The 17,480-nt window shown below is 43.3% G+C and overlaps 1 protein-coding gene across 1 annotated transcript; it reads right to left on the bottom strand.

Moving 5' to 3' along the window:
• Positions 1 to 291: 291 nt before the first annotated feature.
• Positions 292 to 13,596, bottom strand: LOC116521660 (vomeronasal type-2 receptor 26-like). Its single transcript, XM_032236317.1, has 6 exons — positions 13,340 to 13,596; positions 11,713 to 12,001; positions 7,816 to 8,673; positions 5,968 to 6,195; positions 5,540 to 5,666; positions 292 to 1,187 (listed from the first exon to the last, which is right to left on the bottom strand). The coding sequence occupies exons 1-6, from the start codon at positions 13,594 to 13,596 to the stop codon at positions 292 to 294; spliced, it is 2,655 nt and encodes an 884-aa protein (XP_032092208.1).
• Positions 13,597 to 17,480: the final 3,884 nt, after the last annotated feature.

The following is a 17,480-nucleotide window of genomic DNA, read 5'->3' as shown; positions in this document are numbered from 1 at the left end:
GATACAAGAAACTGAGATCAAGAAAATGGTACTAAAAATTGTTTGCCGGAGAATGCAAGTCACTTCCCCAGGCAAACCAATGAACAATATAACTGATGGAAATAAATAAAAGGCACTAAGAAATCACAGTAACAGAATTCGATAGGTATAAACTACTTGGGCAAAATAGGGTTTGATTGTAGAGTTATGTCAGAATATCATGAATATTCCAATTCTCCCCATGGACACCCTGAGTCACCAGCAGAATGCTGAAAAAAAGAATATGGATTCAAATTGAATTCAACCATTAAATTATTTTCGGGTCAGATGTTGTTTTGTGTTAAGTTGTGGCTTTAAGATTATGATGTAACACTTGGGGAGAAAGATGCAGCCCAGTAGGCCTGCAGCAGAAGCCAAGATGGAGAAGATCTCCACAGCCACCATGTATTTCCCCTTGGTGCTCAGATAAGCTGGGATGAAGGACACCCAAATGCTGCAAAATACAAGCATGCTGAATGTGATCAGCTTGGCTTCATTGAAAGTGTCTGGTAATTTCCTTGCAAAGAATGCCACAATGAAACTGATGGTGGCCAACAATCCCAAGTAGCTCAGGACAATATAGAACATGTTATCCGAACCTTCATTACACTGCACAATAATTTCCTCAACCTGTGAATGCTTATCTAATTCTGGGAAGGGAGGAGATATGATCAACCATACCCCACAGATAACAATTTCGATGAAGGAGCCAAGGACAATGGCTGATCTCTCCAGACCTTTTCCTAGCCACTTCCTCATTGTGTTTCCTGGCTTGGTGGCCAAAAAGGCTAGGACGACTGTAATGGTTTTGGCCAAAACACAGGAAATTGAAATGGAGAAAATGATACTAAAGACTGTTTGCCTGAGAATGCAAGTCACTTTCCCAGGCCAACCAATGAACAAAAAGGAACAGAGAAAACAAAGAAGAAGAGAAGAAATAAGGACACATGTGATGTTTCTGTTGTTTGCTTTGACAATGGGGGTGTCCCAGTGAAGAAAGAAAGTCAATGCCACCAAAATGAGGGTTGCCGAAAAGAAAAGAATCAAGGAAGTCAGAGTGATTCCTAATGGTTCACTAAAAGATAAATAGCTGAAATGTTTGGGAAGGCACTGATCTCTTTCTGCATTTGAATATTGCTCTTCTGGGCATCTCTCACATTGATCTGCATCTGAAAGACATGAAGAAAATCTTGTCATTTCCAAATAAAAAGAGAATATAGAGCTAACATACAGAATCTAGTCAAAAGTAGAGAAATTACACTAACGTAAAGAGCCAACGTAGAGAAAGCATACTTGGTAGGTCAATCCACATAACCAATTCCACCTACAAGTGGAATTAGGGCCACAGTTGAAACCAAAATTTTGATCACTAAATAAGGGAGTAGTTAAGACTTTCATGCCCAATATTATGATCTTTTTCTCTCATAGTTTTAAAGTTAATCACTGCAGTTGTTAAATTAATCATCAGGTTTTTAAGAGAATCTGGTTTGCCACATTGATTTGTGAGAAGCTGGCTAGGATTATGATAAATGGCTGGAATAAATGGCAATAGATTTTTTTTTTATAGATTTTATTTAGCATTTATAGGCCGCCCTTTTCCCTGAGGGGACTCAGGGCGGCTTACAATAATAAGGGAAGGGGAGTGAAGACAAAATATAGAAAAAAAATGTGAAATAACTAAAAAGTACTAAAACACAACATTCACTCAGCATTCGGGAGGGGCAGAAGAGTTTATCCCCAGGCCTGACGGGCTAGCCAGATCTTAAGGGCTGTACGGAAGGCCTGGACTGTGGTCAGGGTACGAATCTCCACGGAGAGATTGTTCCATAGCGTCGGAGCAGCAACTGAGAAGGCTCTCCTCCGGGTAGTCGCCAGTCGGCACTGACTGGCGGATGGAATACGGAGGAGGCCTACTCTATGCGATCTGATGGGACGCAGGGAGGTTATTGGCAGAAGGCGGTCTCTCAAATAGTCAGATCCACTACCATGGAGCGCTTTATGGGTGGTAAGTAAGACCTTGAATTGCACCCGGAGATCCACAGGCAGCCAGCGCAGCTCGCGGAGGATAGGTGTTATGTGGGCGAACCGAGGTGCGCCCACAATCACTCGCGCGGCCGCGTTCTGTACTAGCTGAAGTCTGCGGGTGCTCTTCAAGGGCAGCCCCATGTAGAGCACGTTGCAGTATTCCAGCTTAGAGATCACAAGGGCTCGAGTGACTGTCGTGAGAGCCTCCCGATTCAGGTAGGGCCGCAACTGGCGCACCAGGCGAACCTGGGCAAATGCCCCCCTGGTCACAGCCGATAGGTGATGATCAAAACTCAGCTGTGGATCCAGGAGGACTCCCAAGTTGCGGACCCTATCTGAGGGGTATAAGTTTTGTCCCCCCAGCCTGATTGATGGTACGGTGGTCAAATTATTGGGAGGAAAACACAACAGCCACTCGGTCTTGTCTGGGTTGAGCACCAGTTTGTTTGCTCTCATCCAGTCTTTAACAGCTTCCAGACCTGGTTCATCACGTCCACCGCTTCATTGAGTTGGCACGGGGCGGACAGATACAATTGAGTATCGTCCGCATATTGGTGGTACTTTATCCCGTGCCTTCGGATGATCTCGCCCAGCGGTTTCATGTATATGTTAAATAGGAGGGGGGACAAGACCGACCCCTGTGGCACCCCGTATGTTAGGGGCCTCGGGGACGATCTCTGCCCACCCACCAACACCGACTGCGACCTGTCCGAGAGGTAGGAGGAGAACCACTGCAAGACAGTGCCGCCCACTCCCACCTCCCGCAGTCGTCGCAGAAGGATACCATGGTCGATGGTATCGAAAGCCGCTGAGAGGTCAAGGAGAACCAGGATGGAAGCATGGCCTCCATCCCTAGCTCTCCAGAGATCATCAGTCAATGCGACCAAAGCGGTTTCTGTGCTGTAACCGGGTCGGAAGCCGGACTGGAAGGGGTCAAGATAATTTGCTTCCTCCAAGGTACGCTGAAGCTGGAGGGCCACCACTTTCTCAACAACCTTCCCCACATAGGGAAGGTTGGAGACTGGACGGTAGTTATTTAAAACAGCTGGATCCAAAGACGGTTTCTTCAGAAGGGGTCTCACCACCGCTGCCTTAAGCTCGGTGGGAAAGTGCCCCTCCCGAAGAGATGCCACAACAACCGCTTGGATCCAGCCTCGTGTCACCTCACTGCTGTTGGCAACCAGCAATCATATGATCCTGGAAGATGCAGCCATTGTGATTTCACACTGATCTCCAAGGCCCCAAATTTTGAACATGTGACCACGAGGATGCTCTGAGTTTAAAAAGTTACTTTTTCAATATTTTGATTTAGCTTTTAATGACTGCTAATGGAATGGTCCTTTAATGGTCCCAAAGAAAAAGAAATGAAAGGAAACAAAATGGCTGTCTGAGGAAGCTTTGCAAATAGCTGAGAAAAGAAGGGAAGGAAAAGGCAAGGGAGAAAGAGAAAGATACACCCAATTGAATTCAGAATTCCAGAGAATCACTAGAAGAGATAATAATGCCTTCTTAAATGAATGTGTTTTTCTTTTACTAGGGAGGAGAGGTTGGCAATGCCTGGGGATTTCTGCGAATTTCTCCTCTGTGTTAAAGGCACTAAAATAATCAAGATGATATAAGATCTCCTGCTGGAATAGGGAGTTGGCCTAGATGACCTCTGAGGTCCCTTCCAGCCCTGCACTGCTGTTCTTTTTCAAAGTATCCTCTGAAGCTTTATCTAGTGCCAGGTTTGTGATCCTTCCTTCCTTCCTTTCCTTTTTCTCTCTCTCCCTCCCTTCCTCTATCCATCCATCCATCTATCCATCCATATCTCATTCACTTTCCCTTTCCTTCCCTCATTCTCTCTTCCCTCCCTTCCTCCCTCCCTCTCTCCTTCTTTCTTTCCTCCCTTCCTGTGAAGAACCCCAGGACTTTGGTAGGAGAAAGAAAAATCCGCCGTTTTGAAACAGAGAACATGCCCATTGATCATCCGGCATTCTTACAGCCCCACTATTAATTAGCTTAGCATGAGCAAGGATAGCTAGCCACACTTTCAAGAAGCTCTCTACTCAAGCTCCATGCCAGGTCTTCAAACCTGGCAACCTTAAGACTTGTGGACTTCAACTCCCAGAATTCTCCAGCCAGCAGAGCTGAATTCTGGAAGTTGAAGTCCACAAGTCTTAAGGTTGCCACGTTTGAAGATATCTCTGCTCCATTCACTTGGGGATACCCAATGGTAAGGATTTCTTTCTTTCTTTCTCTCTTGAAGCCCCTCCCCCGCTTTTGCTCCCAGGGGGATGCAGGGAGGCTTGCTAGCCCCCGCCTGCTCTATTTTGGGTCTAGCAGGCCTAGTTGAAGCATGCTGGAAGCCAAAATAGGGCTCATGGGGATCCTGGAAGGGGGCAAAAATTGCGAGCCCAGTGGGGATGGTGGTGGGGCACAGCAAGCTTCTGGGTGGGGGCTAGCGAGATTTACCGGTAGGCAGGAGGAGGAGGAGGCAGTTCAGTTGTGGTGCAGAGCAGGCACCACGTGACAGCTTAGACAGGGAAGCCACCCAGGAGATGAGGAGTAACTGGGTGGGGCATTTGCTCTTAAAACGGTCTGCGCATGTGCATAACATTAAAAAAGAGAAAACAATTACGTTGTTTCAATGAAGATTGTTCTGCGCAAGTGCAGAACAGAAAACCAAGATGGCGCTTCCGAGGATAGAATCGGCACAGTCACATGTCTCCAGAGTTACTACCTATTCAGCCAAACCATACCATACTACTAGGAAACTACCTTTGGACTGCAGCCAAGAAATTAAAAGACACTTGCTCCTGGGAGGAAAGCTATGGCAAATCTGGCCAGCATACTAAAAAGCAGAGACATCACCCTGCCAACAAAAGTGTGGCTAATCAAAGCTATGATTTTCCCAGTTGCAATGGATGGCTGTGAAAGTTAGACCATAAGGAAGGCTGAGTGCCAAAGAATGGAGGCCTTTGAACTATGGTGCTGGAGAAGACTCCTGAGAGTCGCTTGGACTACAAGGCAATCAAACTGGCCAGTCCTAGTGATCAATCCTGACTGCTCTTTAGTGGACCAGATCCTGAAGATGAAACTCAAATACTTTGGCCACCTAATGAGAAGGAAGAACTCACTAGGGAGGAGTCTAATGCTGGGTAAGACTGAGGGCAAAAGAAAAAGTGGACGACAGAGAATGAGGTGGCTGGATGGAGTTACAAAAGCAGTCGGCATGAGCTTAAATGGATTTCCGAGGATGGTAGAGGACAGGAAGGCCTGGAGGAATGTTTTCCATGGAGTGTGATGGGTCGGACATGACTTTGTAACTAACAACATTTTCTCTTATCCAAAATATAAAATTTAATTTCCACACTATTTGAAGGTTATCCTTCTCTCTCTCCTTTCTAAAAAACACTGCACATCTTAGTACAATGAAGGATAGTTTAACATATATATGCATTCAATGTTGAAAAAAATCTGAATTTCTGCATTTATAATTCTATTTTTAACTTGCCAGTTTGGACTGAAATTCTTCCTTCAGGACATTTTCTGCAACTGTAGCAACAAGATGGTTTTCCCTCCTCAACAACCCTGCTGTAGCCCTGGAGACAGCTCTCCACACATCTGGCCTTAGGAGGTACCTGAAAATAACCATCAGGAAGGTTTATAAGTAGGATTCACCAACCAGTCATGTGTCAGACATCACTATATGCCATGTACATGAAACACTGTTATTTTCCCACTGAAGTGATACCTATTTATCTACTCACATTTGAACACATACAAAATGCTAGTTTGGTGGGAAGTGGGAAAAGTAATGGGAGTTCACTCATTAAACCAGCATTTGGGTCTTGAACTCAGGGTGTCAACTTTTCAGCTGACAAGCTTAGCATCTTTAATCGATGAGTCATTGCTTAACTATACCATCTCAAAAAATCCTACCTGCCGAAATTTGGGATTCCACACAATGGCACTTTCATTGAGAGTGAACATTTTCCCATCAGAAATTTTGGAGTCCATCCTTCCAACATGGACTCTCTGGAAAGATCTATTCTGAAAGACGACCAAGTTGAAGATGTCGTACCCTGGATCAAAATCCCCCTTCTCATCAAAAAATATTTCTTCTCCTGCACTGTTGTTAAAGCGAACGTTTCTCAAAAAGTAGTGAAGCTGGTTTGAAGGGAGAAGAAAAGTAAGACCAAATCAGAATCTCCTCAATATTCCCCCAAATTTGGTAGTATTCACAATCCCAACAGAGTTCAGCTTGTCATGATTGTAACTGTCATCTATTCCAGTATGATTCAGATATCTTGTCACTTTCCAAAACTCAGTTTGAATTTTAGAAATAAAACCTCAGATTTTTCTTAGCCTTACCTTGAATGTTTTAATAAATAAATGAAATGCTTTCTATAAAATAGAGTTCTCACATAATCAGCCCTTTCCTATTTATTACCATATTGCATAAATAAAGAAACAGGAGGAAAGAGGACATCCCATGAAAATGGGAGAGTATATCACCTCTATCAATCAATCACTGCAAAAACCCATGATCCTTTTCATAACTTCCAGTTTAGATATTGAAGCATAATACATTGTGATGCTTCAGTCTTTGTAAATACATTTGAATTTTCAATATTTCTGCAAAAATTTCTAAAGCATGGACTGTTCTCTATGCAAGCTTTAAACTAGAGGATGAGAACCATAAAGAAATAGATGAAAAACAATACCCTCCTTCTCGTTTTTAATGTTGAGAAAGACTATCCAAAGGTAGTATTCATAAGTATGTAAGCCTCTAGGATTTTTTGAATAAAAATTTAGAGCCAGGTGATTCAATGAATGGAATGATTTGTGAATGTGGGAGGTCCAGCCTAATATCTTCATAATAGGAGTATAGAGAAATAAGTCATTGGTAGCAGAAAGGAGATCTGTAAAAACATCTTAGTTATTGATGGTAGTATCATGGTTTGCATATGTTTTGGTACAGCTTGCTCATTAGTAGAATGATGAGTTCTGAATTGTACCTGCAAATTCTACTAGAAAATGTAAGAGCATCTCTCCATGAAATGAAGGTCAAGTAAAAGAAGTCATGCAATAAGATAAAAAACACACAGGTTGTTCTACCAAAGTATGGTTAAAGCAGAAGAACATATATGTTTTGGATTGGACAAGTAAAACTAATGAGTTTAATCACACAGAAATATTGTGGAAGGACATAAGTGTCCTTCATTTGAGGAAGCCCATCACCATGCCTTAAGACACACATGGAATTCTACAGAGAATAAATCACATTTTAGATCATATTCATGCACAAATACCAATGATTTCATAGGGTCGACAAATTTATAACATCACTGTAGATGTGAAAAATTGTCATATAAATGTACAGTAAGTATAAACAGTCTCACTGTAAGATCAGGGGGTATAATGGATACATGCAAGTTGTTTAATAGAAGGAAATATAAGGAAGATTGTCAACATCAATTTTAGTGTTGCCCATTCAAATTTAAGAGAGATTTGATGGAAGTGTTTGCACAGGAACTGGTAAACTTAATGAGCTATTTATGGTACAAAACTAATTGACAAACATCCCACCAGAAAAGAGTTCTTTCTGGAGTTGGTTAGAATTGGGACACAGCATAACCAAAAGCATGAATGACTGAATTGCAGACTAGTAATTGCTAACAGTTAATTCATTTCTGAAGAGGAAGTGACCCACAGCTTTCATACTACTGATTCATGTTCCTTCCACTTCAGGCTACATAAATGTTTCTGGGAAGAGCAAAGACATACCTGCCATGGCTGAAAATGAAAATCAGGATTTGCTCCCTTCGGATTCCTCAATGCAGCTTGCTTTGCTCTTCTTGAACGCATTGCTTGCAGAGCATGTGCTACAGAATAAACTGCATTGTAGATATTGTAGCTCTCTCCAGACATGGTCATTTCAAACACGGAACCAGGGACTCTGGCCAGGTCTTCCTTCCCAGTGCAGCGTTTCACTCCTTTGGAATTTGGACGGAAGGAACAATCAAATATAGTCCACCAAAAACTACTCATGAGAGAAGAGGAGTTTGCAAATTGCTTTCTCCTCTCAAGAAACCCATGAAAGCCTGGCACCGTTTTTGTGTGCAGTGCAAAGTATAAGGACCCATTGAAAGTTTGGGCTGGGAAACTCCCAGTTTTAAATATCATCACAGTGAAATCCCACTGAGAGGTCATGATCCACACTCTGTGATATACTTTCTTTTTCTTGGACCTTTCAGAAAGATACAGCATTATTTGTAAAGCCTCCATAGATTGGGTTGTCCCAAAAGCAAGGAACACATCAATTTTCTTCACTATCATAGTGTCTTGTATGTTGGATATATGTGAAGTAATTGCTCCTTCAGTAGACTCTCCACCTTTAAAAGCTGGGATCAATTGCTTCCAAGCAATACAAATATCATTCTGGAAGAGCTTTGGCTGGATACTTTGAAGAAAGGCTTCCCCATTCTCATCCTCTGATGCTAGGAGGCCAATCCAGTTCCATCCAAAATGTTTCAGTAAATGAATAATGCCCTCATATTGGACATTATCATTGGGAACCATACTGAAAAAATAAGGGAACTGCTCTTTATCACTCAGGACTGGGTCAAACTGACCAAAACCAAGCTGTTTGGAAGAAAGAAGCATAGAAAATTAAATGGAGAATGTTTTGGGGCTCTTGAAGATCATGAAGCTTTTCCATTCTGCCTATAATTTTGGATTCTAGTGCAACAGCATGGCAGAATCAGAAACACCCCAAGTTTCCCATCAAGAGCTTCTTTCAGTACTTTCCGCTACCTCGGAATTACAGGATTCTATCTGACATTTCCATCGAAAATGAGTTAAGAGTGTGAACTTAATTTTTTAACAACTTATTTTATAGATTTTTTTATTAGATTTGCCACAAATAGCAAAATTACAAGGTTCTATCTATACACAAAAACTCAGAACTTCGGGGTTCTATTTGCAACAGCCGATGGTCGTACTTGGCTGCTCCCATGTGGTGGAGGAAGGATGGAGCCTGGAGCGCCTAGCATTGCCTCTGTTTCTGGACACGTGAATATCGAAAAAATGTCTCTTTTCCATGATATGGAAGCAAGTTCAGACTTAAATGAACCGAGTGGATCTGAGTATGTTCCAGAAGCCTGAAGATGACCAATTGGATATGGAAATTTTAATTGAAAATGAGTCAGTATTCTGAACTTTAAATCTATACCATTCACCAGTGCTATTGCAATGCAGGTCTGGAACCCTGCATTTTGATACTAGTAATAATTATGGCTGTGAGTCACACTTGAATAAACATGTTTCAGGGCACTGCAGTTAGAACTGTGTAATCTATATGTAAGAATGGATGTATGTATTATGCACATATGTATGTTCCAGCATATTAGCTTAAGCAGGCATAAGCCTTTAGTGAGGAAGGTATGGAGGAGGGAATTTGGCAGAACAGAGGCCAAGGCATTATAGGCCCACTGTGTGAGAAACTTTGCTTCTTGGTAATGCCACTTTATCTGGATAGCTCCCATATAAGAAACATAAATAAAGGTTCCTAAGTTTTTTTTTGGTGTTAATAACATAGAAAATGCAAAAGTAAGATGGTGGATGATGAACCATCAAGAAACAGATGATGTTGCCAATCCTCCTACGTCTACTAAGGATCAAGTAAACACTGTCACACCAGTAGTAATATCAAAAAAACTTATGAGGAAGAGACAGAAATGACCTGAAACATGGGCAGCCAATATTAGGATAAAACGTGTCAGGGGGCAGAAGAATATGTAAGCAGATGTGGGGAAACTGTACCTGCTAAAAAATTAAGTCATGGAAGGACTGTATGCAGAGTTACAAATTTGCTTGCCTTACAACAGTGACAACTGAGGAACATGAAGCAATATTTAGAGCATACAATGCTATGAGCCCTAATGAAAAGTTACATTACATTGGCAAAACTACACACAGGGAATCAGTGCATCATCCCACACCAAGAACAAAATCTTCTAGATGCAAATTCAGTTTTTTCTACCATATATACGTAAGACATGCACCATTCACGTTTGCAAGGATTTTTATCTAGGAACACCAGCAATCAGTCAAAAGCCAGTGTACAACTAGCATAGACAGAAAGGCACCTACAGACAAGATCAAACTGTATTGAACAATGAATTTAACCTGGCATCCCATGCACCCAAAAAAGATCGCTGTGACCTCTGCGAGGAGCATAAAATTGCCTCTTCAATTGGGCAGGTAGAAGAGATGATACAAAAGAAATACGATTTGCATATCCAACAGAAGAATTTAATGAGAGATCACAGGCAGGAAGAAAGAGGAGACAAAATTAGGTTGGTAATATGTTTTGAGAAATCTGGTGCAAACAGGTTTTTTTTACAAGTGTAAACTTAACTTGTTCAATATGACCACTCACACATCACATATAGGACAAAGATACTTTGCCATTTGGACGGAATTAAATGGAGGTAGTATTGTAAATGAAATAGCTAGTGTAATGGGACAAATTTTGGAAAATGTAGTGCAAGATCAACCACATGCAATGCATCTAACATTATTGCGTGACAGCTGCATTCCACAAAATAGGATAACTATTTTGTTATCCTATAACAGATTTTCTTCACAATCACCCAAACATTGAAAGCAATGAAATGAAGTTTTCTGTAACAGGCCACACTTGCATTCAAGAAGTGGATAATATGCATAGCATAATTGAACATGCTATGCTACCAATAGAATTCTTTTCACCAGTTTTTTTCCTAAGATTGCTGAAATTAGCCAGCCGATACCAGCCATTCAAAATCATCCAGATGAAGCCCACACGTTTTAAAAATTACTCTGTGAGTTCAAAGCAATTTCAGTACAGTGAGGTGCCATATGCTAAAGTTTCGCAACTAAAACTCACCCAGACCCATTCAACAATAAGTTTCAAGACAACTTTCACTGTGGGAAATTGGAAAACAGTCACTATCCATCCATGCCTTTGAAACGAAGACGAGGAGTGTTCGTGGAAAACCAGCTTCACTGACACCCCCTACCATATCTGTTAAATTGCCTATGCCTAAATTAGAGTTACAGGTACACTATGCAAAGCAAAACAAGATGACATAGAAAGTATGCTCTAATGGATGCCTAAAATCAGTAATGACTATTACTGTACCATTTTGAAGAAACTGTTATGCAAAAGTGGGTTTAAATATTAATTCTCCATATTAAGACAGGCATTTACATTTTTATATTTAATGATGAATCTTCAAATAGTAATTTACAAGCATTCTATGATCACAAAACAAATTCGAGTTAATATCTAATTGAATTCAGTGCTTTTTTAAAAAAAATGTATTAAATTTTGTAATTCTCATTTTTATGGTATAACTTAGTGTGACAAGGTTCTATCTGATGTTCAGAGCCTCCAGTATGACCCCAAGATGAGTCACCATCGGCCTCATGTTTATTTGTTGGTAGGCTCAGAAACCATTTTTTTTCCTACCTACAATGGGGCACAAACTTATCACACTAAGTTACACCATAAAAATGAGTAAAATGTTTCAAATGTTTAACATTCATTTCCCCAAAAATGGTCGCGACACACATAGAACCCTACAATTCTGAGGTAGTGTTTTGCTAAAGAAGCTGCTCTGTGAAAAATGGCCATACCTGTGGAAACTTGTAGCTGTTCAAAATGTGGGCCATCTGGAGAGAGTTTTGAGAGTGGAGGCCTCCAATGATGGGCAAGAAGTCTGTCTTCTTCCTTCCAGCACAGTTGAAGTTGATAGGACTCCCTTGGTCCAGAAACAGATGTCCTAGAACATGTTTACTGGCCCGCCTGACACTGAAACTGTTTTCATAAAATCTCAGGACTACTGAAGTGTTGGGGAACTTTCTGTTGATCTCATGAATGGTAAAAGACATAGAAAACCGGTGCTGGAAGTTTTTGGGTATTAGGCTAAAATAAAAGTGCATAAATACATATAATCATATCTCCAAAAGAATTAAATCCAGTTGTGAGCTATGAGTGCAAAGGAAACTAATTTGGAATTTCAATGACTTTCTGCCTTGTATTATTGTACTATTGTATTATTCCCATCACCTAAACAGCCCCTGTTATTTCAGCAAAAGATGCAGAGCAATAAATCTTAGTTCTTTGTAAGATAGTATGAATTATTTCTGTCCAAATGAGCACACTTTGATTCTTATGCCTTTCCCATTATGAGACTATAATTAAACTCAACTAGTTATGAAGATTTCTTGCAGTTTGACACATGTGAAAAGCAGTTTACAAGGTTGGATCAGATTTATTGTTTTTAAAAGATATGTATTAAAATAAATTAATTTTTCTTGTCCAATTGATTACTACAATTCTTATTAATTATGCAGAATCTATCCAAATCTTTTAGGAGGTAACATTCAGCAAGGCGTAGACCTCCAGGCAAATGGTTTGGAGAGGAAAATTGCAAGTCCTTTTCGTAACAGATACAAAAATGCATTACTTAGTAAAGTCATCTATTAAAAGATCATGGATGTGTCTAGGAATACCATTGTATAACGTCTTCTGTTAAAACTGGGTGAATCTATGTTATTCTTGGGTAGTAAATTACATGATCAGATATAACATTTCAATTTGCGGTCCCAATTTGCAGTTTTTTCCCTTCATTCTTGTGGAAAGGTTTTTCCAAGAACATTGAATGACATGAATCAGCTCTCTATGTAATTCTTTCTACAACTGTTGTAAAGTTAATTTGTAATTAACATTTCAATCAATAATTTGATTATTATAATCTGTAATTGTGAACAATTTATGGAGCATAATATGAGCAATTGGAATTGTATTCCCTTTAAAATTCAGCTCCTGAAAACGTTACTAGAAAGAGTTGCAACTTCCTGAATTTCAGTTTGCGAATCCTAAATAGATCAATCTTAGAAATATGCCAGGTATTTTCTCTATTGAAAAAGATTTAGAATCAAAAGATCACATTTTTCATGAATCCATTGCTAATTCCATTCTTGTGATATAGGAAAGAAAAGACTTGGATAATTTTTTCAAAATTCAATTTTTGAGAGTTTATGTTAAAATGCAGCTTCATAATTCTAGATCTTTAAAATGGTCCTTTATAATATTTCTATTTTCCGAAGGACTTCTCAGTTGAAGTTATGTTGAAAATCCAAAATGTGACAGCCAAGGGAGCAGTGCCACATTTGATGCCAAATTATGCTCTTTTATACATTCTATCCCCTTTTTCTGAAGTTTTATTGCACTTTATTCAAAGATGAAAAGAGTACTTACAATCTATTTCTGGAGGTATATGGCTTTTTTGTTAAACTCTCTATTACATCTTCAATATACCTAAGTGAAATAAATGCTCCAAGTATCATTTGTGATCTGGAGGTGCTAATCTTGCTCTGAGCTTTGGAAGGCTGGATGCAGATGGATTTCAAACGCTCATTGACACAGTCAGGAAGGAAGAAGAAGAGCAGAATTATTTTAACCGCCAGCAGTCTTGAGCCACCATCCCACCTGTTCAAGTATTTGATGAACAACATGTAGCTCTCACCTATGCAAAGAACTAAACTTAATGGGAAATATCCACTGAATATGAGAATAGGGAGGAAAAGTGTTTGTTTTATAAATTAAAAGATAAAGATAAATGTTTGGATTATTAAATGCAGAACGTTTCTCTGATTCACCTAACCTCTGAGATTCCAGGGGCAGAAGGTAAATTGTGAGGGCTCTTGTCAAAGAGTTGCACTTCTGGTCTCATTTTCCAGCAGTAATCTTTATACAGCACTGTTACTGCTAAAGAAACAGAACTGGAATAGAGTCATTTTGCTAATTAGCAGGCAAATAATAATCTTCCTCCAAGTCTACTAGTCCCTGCTGATTTAGAGACATCACCCTGCCAACAAAAGTGTGTATAGTCAAGGCTATGGTTTTCCCAGTTGAAATGTATGGCTGTGAAACAGTGGTGAAGTCTAAATTATTTTCCTACCGGTTCTGTGGGCGTGGCTTGGTGGGTGGATGTGTAATGTGACTCAGTGGGTGTGGCCATGTAGTCATGTTACCGGGGGGGGGGTTTCAAAAGACAGAAACTCACTTTAACAATGACCTACTGGAACAGGGGGTTGGACTAGATAACCTCCAGGTCCATTTTTTCGATGTGCGAAGGAACATGGCTGCCGGGCTTTTCGCTCCGGCGTCTACACGGGAAAAATAGCCAAAGAAGGAGAAATTGCCCCGAGAAAATCGAGCTTGAGAGAGACCAGGGCACGAGCGATTTCTCGGAGGGTCTGGTGCTGGCAGCGGACCGGAGAGTTTTTGCTCTCCAAGGCTGCCCTCCACGAAAAACGCCGACGCCGCTCGGAGGTGCCCGGAAGAAGCCGCGGCCCAGCTGATTAGTGAGGCGCTTAAAGACATCGCCCGGGTGCCGTTCGGAACCTGAAGAGAGACCAGGGCACGAGCGATTTTACGGAGAGTCTGGTGCAGGCAGCGGACTGGAGAGATTCCGCTCTCCGAGGCTGCCTTTCGCGAAAGACGCTGATGCCGTTCGGGGACGCCCGGAAGACGCCGCGGCCCAGCTGATTTAGAGCAGCGTTTAAAGATACCGTCCGGGTGCCGCTTGGAAGGCGTTGCGGCCCAACTCGGCTAGAGACGTTGGGTAACTATTGTTGGAGGTTCGTCGTGACCTGTCTGACTTGAGAGAGCCTTAACTCTCCTCCACTTGCTGGCTGAGAGAATCTCCCCCCCCCCTTTATGCTACTTTCTTTATCCCGTCTGTGTTTGGTTGCTGTGGACTTGCATTGGACTATTCATCGCCCCAGGGAGAAGGCGGTTAGCCTGGAACAGCACTGGGAGAGAATGGGAGGCTGTCTCCATCTGTTGCTATTGCACCCCCCTTCCTCTCCCCTCGGCTTGGCCTCCCCTGTTGGTGCATTCCCCCCTCCACTAGGCCATCGCCATCGCAGGGCCTTTTGCTGGGCGAGATTAGAATCCTTTTGGAATGCGGCTTTTGGACTTTTTGGAGTATATCTTCATCTGCTCTTCTATTTGGACTTCCATCTGCCACGGCCATTGTTGCCTGATGCCGCCTTGGACCTGCTAACACAGATAGCGCCATTACCGGCCGAGCGGGGGTACTTACAGTACATAGAAGGCCCTCTCCTTGCCTCAACCATCTTGGACTTTTTTGGACCTTCCCAGAACTATTCGCATTTTAAATTAATTAATTTTTTGCGCAATTTATAATTTATAATCTCTTTCTTTTCTTTCATCTTTTTCTTCTTTCTTTGTATGGGCTATGCATGAGGTACGCTTGAGATGAATGAATGTCCCACTTTTATGACCATATTGTTGTAATTTTGTGTTTTTAACTTTTTACGTGGGGACTGCTTGGGGGAGTGTATGAGTATGCGTGATTCGGAGGACCTGCCGGGAGTTGCGGAGGCCACGGGGGTGGTTGAGGGGACCAGAGACACGGGAGAGGGTCGGGGTATTGCGGTCGTAACAGGGAGGGGCAGATACGGCGGGGACTTTAGGGCAGGCCATTACCGGGGAAGGAGGGTTCGCTACATTACAGAGATCCCTCCTTCCGGCCCTAGGAGTCCCACTCCAAGACCAGATGGCGCAAGTAGTCAGGACCCTGGTCTCAGGCTGTTGTCGCTAAATGCCAGGTCTGTTGTACATAAAGCTCCTCTCGTCCGGGACTTAATTTTAGACGAGAGGGCAGACCTGGCATGTATTACTGAAACCTGGCTGGGCCCAGAGGGAGGAGTCCCCCTTGTAGAGCTGTGCCCAGAAGGATTTCAGGTGCTGCATCAGCCGAGAGCCCAGGGAAGGGGTGGGGGTGTGGCCGCTGTTATCCGAGAGTCGTTAGTTCCTCGTAGGGTCCCTGCTCCGGAGATTGTCGGGTGTGAGTCTTTGCTGTTAAAGTTGGACCTCAAGGGTCAAGTGGGTCTGCTGCTAACGTACCTGCCTCCCAACAGCGTTGCAGCAGCCCTCCCCTCGCTCCTCGAGTCGGTAGCCGAGCTGGCAATTGAGTTCCCTAGGTTGATGGTCCTGGGGGACTTTAATTTGCCGTCGCTCGGCGAAAACTCTGATGGGGCGCAGGAGTTCATGGCTTCCATGACAGCCATGGGCTTGACCCAAGTAATTCGGGGCCCAACCCATTCAGCGGGACACATGCTTGACCTCGTATTTCTCTCGGAGCAGTGGATTTGTGATCTTGGTCTGAGGGGGAGTGACATCATACCCCTGTCGTGGTCAGACCATTACCTACTGAGGCTCGACTTCCGGAGGCCAAACCCCCACTGTAGGGAGGAGGAACCGACCAGGTGGTTCCGCCCCAGGCGTCTTATGGAGCCGTCAAGGTTCCAGACAGAGCTTGGGGTTATTCCTGACACTTTCGCCCACAGTCCGGTGGAGACTCTGGCTGCTGCGTGGCACTCGGCAGCGTCGGAGGCCCTCGACCGGATTGCGCCACTGCGGCTCCTCCGAGGCGGCGGATCCCGGAGACCCCCTTGGTTTACCGAGGAACTCCGGGAGATGAAGCGCCGGAGGAGATGCCTAGAGCACCGTTGGAGGTCCGATAAGTCCGAACCGAACCGGGCAATGGTAACCGCCTGCACCAGGGAATACACCAGGGCACTTAGGGCAGCAAAAAGATCGCATATAGCCACCCTGGTAGCATCCGCTGAGTCCCGTCCAGCCGCCCTGTTTAGGATAACCCGCTCCCTACTGAACAAAAGGGAGGCGGGGGAACCCTTGCAGGGCAGAGCTGAAGAATATGCCCAATTCTTAGCGGACAAAATTGCTCGGTTTCGGTCGGACTTGGACTCCACCCCTGCAGTTCCAGCCGAGGCGCAAGGGGACCAAGTAGAACAGCTCTGGGTTGAGTTTCAGGACGTTACCCCCGGGGATGTGGACAAGGCCATGAGAGCTGTAAGTACCTCCACCTGCGTCCTGGATCCGTGTCCCTCATGGCTGGTTACTAACTGCAGTGAGGTGACACGAGGCTGGATCCAGGCGGTTGTAACCGCCTCCCTTCGGGAGGGGAACTTCCCCGCCACACTGAAAGCGGCGGTGGTGAGACCCCTCCTGAAGAAACCATCTTTGGATCCAGCTGTTCTTAATAGCTATCGTCCAGTCTCCAACCTTCCATTTCTGGGGAAGGTTGTTGAGAAGGTGGTGGCCTTCCAGCTCCAACGGTCCTTGGAGGAAGCAAACTACCTAGACCCCTTCCAGTCAGGCTTCAGGCCCGGTTACAGCACAGAAACCGCTTTGGTCGCATTGATGGATGATCTCTGGAGAGCCAGAGATGAAGGACGTTCCTCCATCCTGGTCCTCCTTGACCTCTCAGCGGCTTTCGATACCATCGACCATGGTATCCTTCTGCGACGACTGCGGGAGGTGGGAGTGGGAGGCACCGTGCTAT

The sequence above is a fragment of the Thamnophis elegans genome, chromosome Z, assembly GCF_009769535.1.
Source record: "Thamnophis elegans isolate rThaEle1 chromosome Z, rThaEle1.pri, whole genome shotgun sequence".
Lineage (NCBI taxonomy): Eukaryota > Metazoa > Chordata > Lepidosauria > Squamata > Colubridae > Thamnophis > Thamnophis elegans.
The sequence above is the reverse complement of the archived record's forward strand: the minus strand, read 5'-3'. Positions and strand labels throughout refer to the sequence as shown.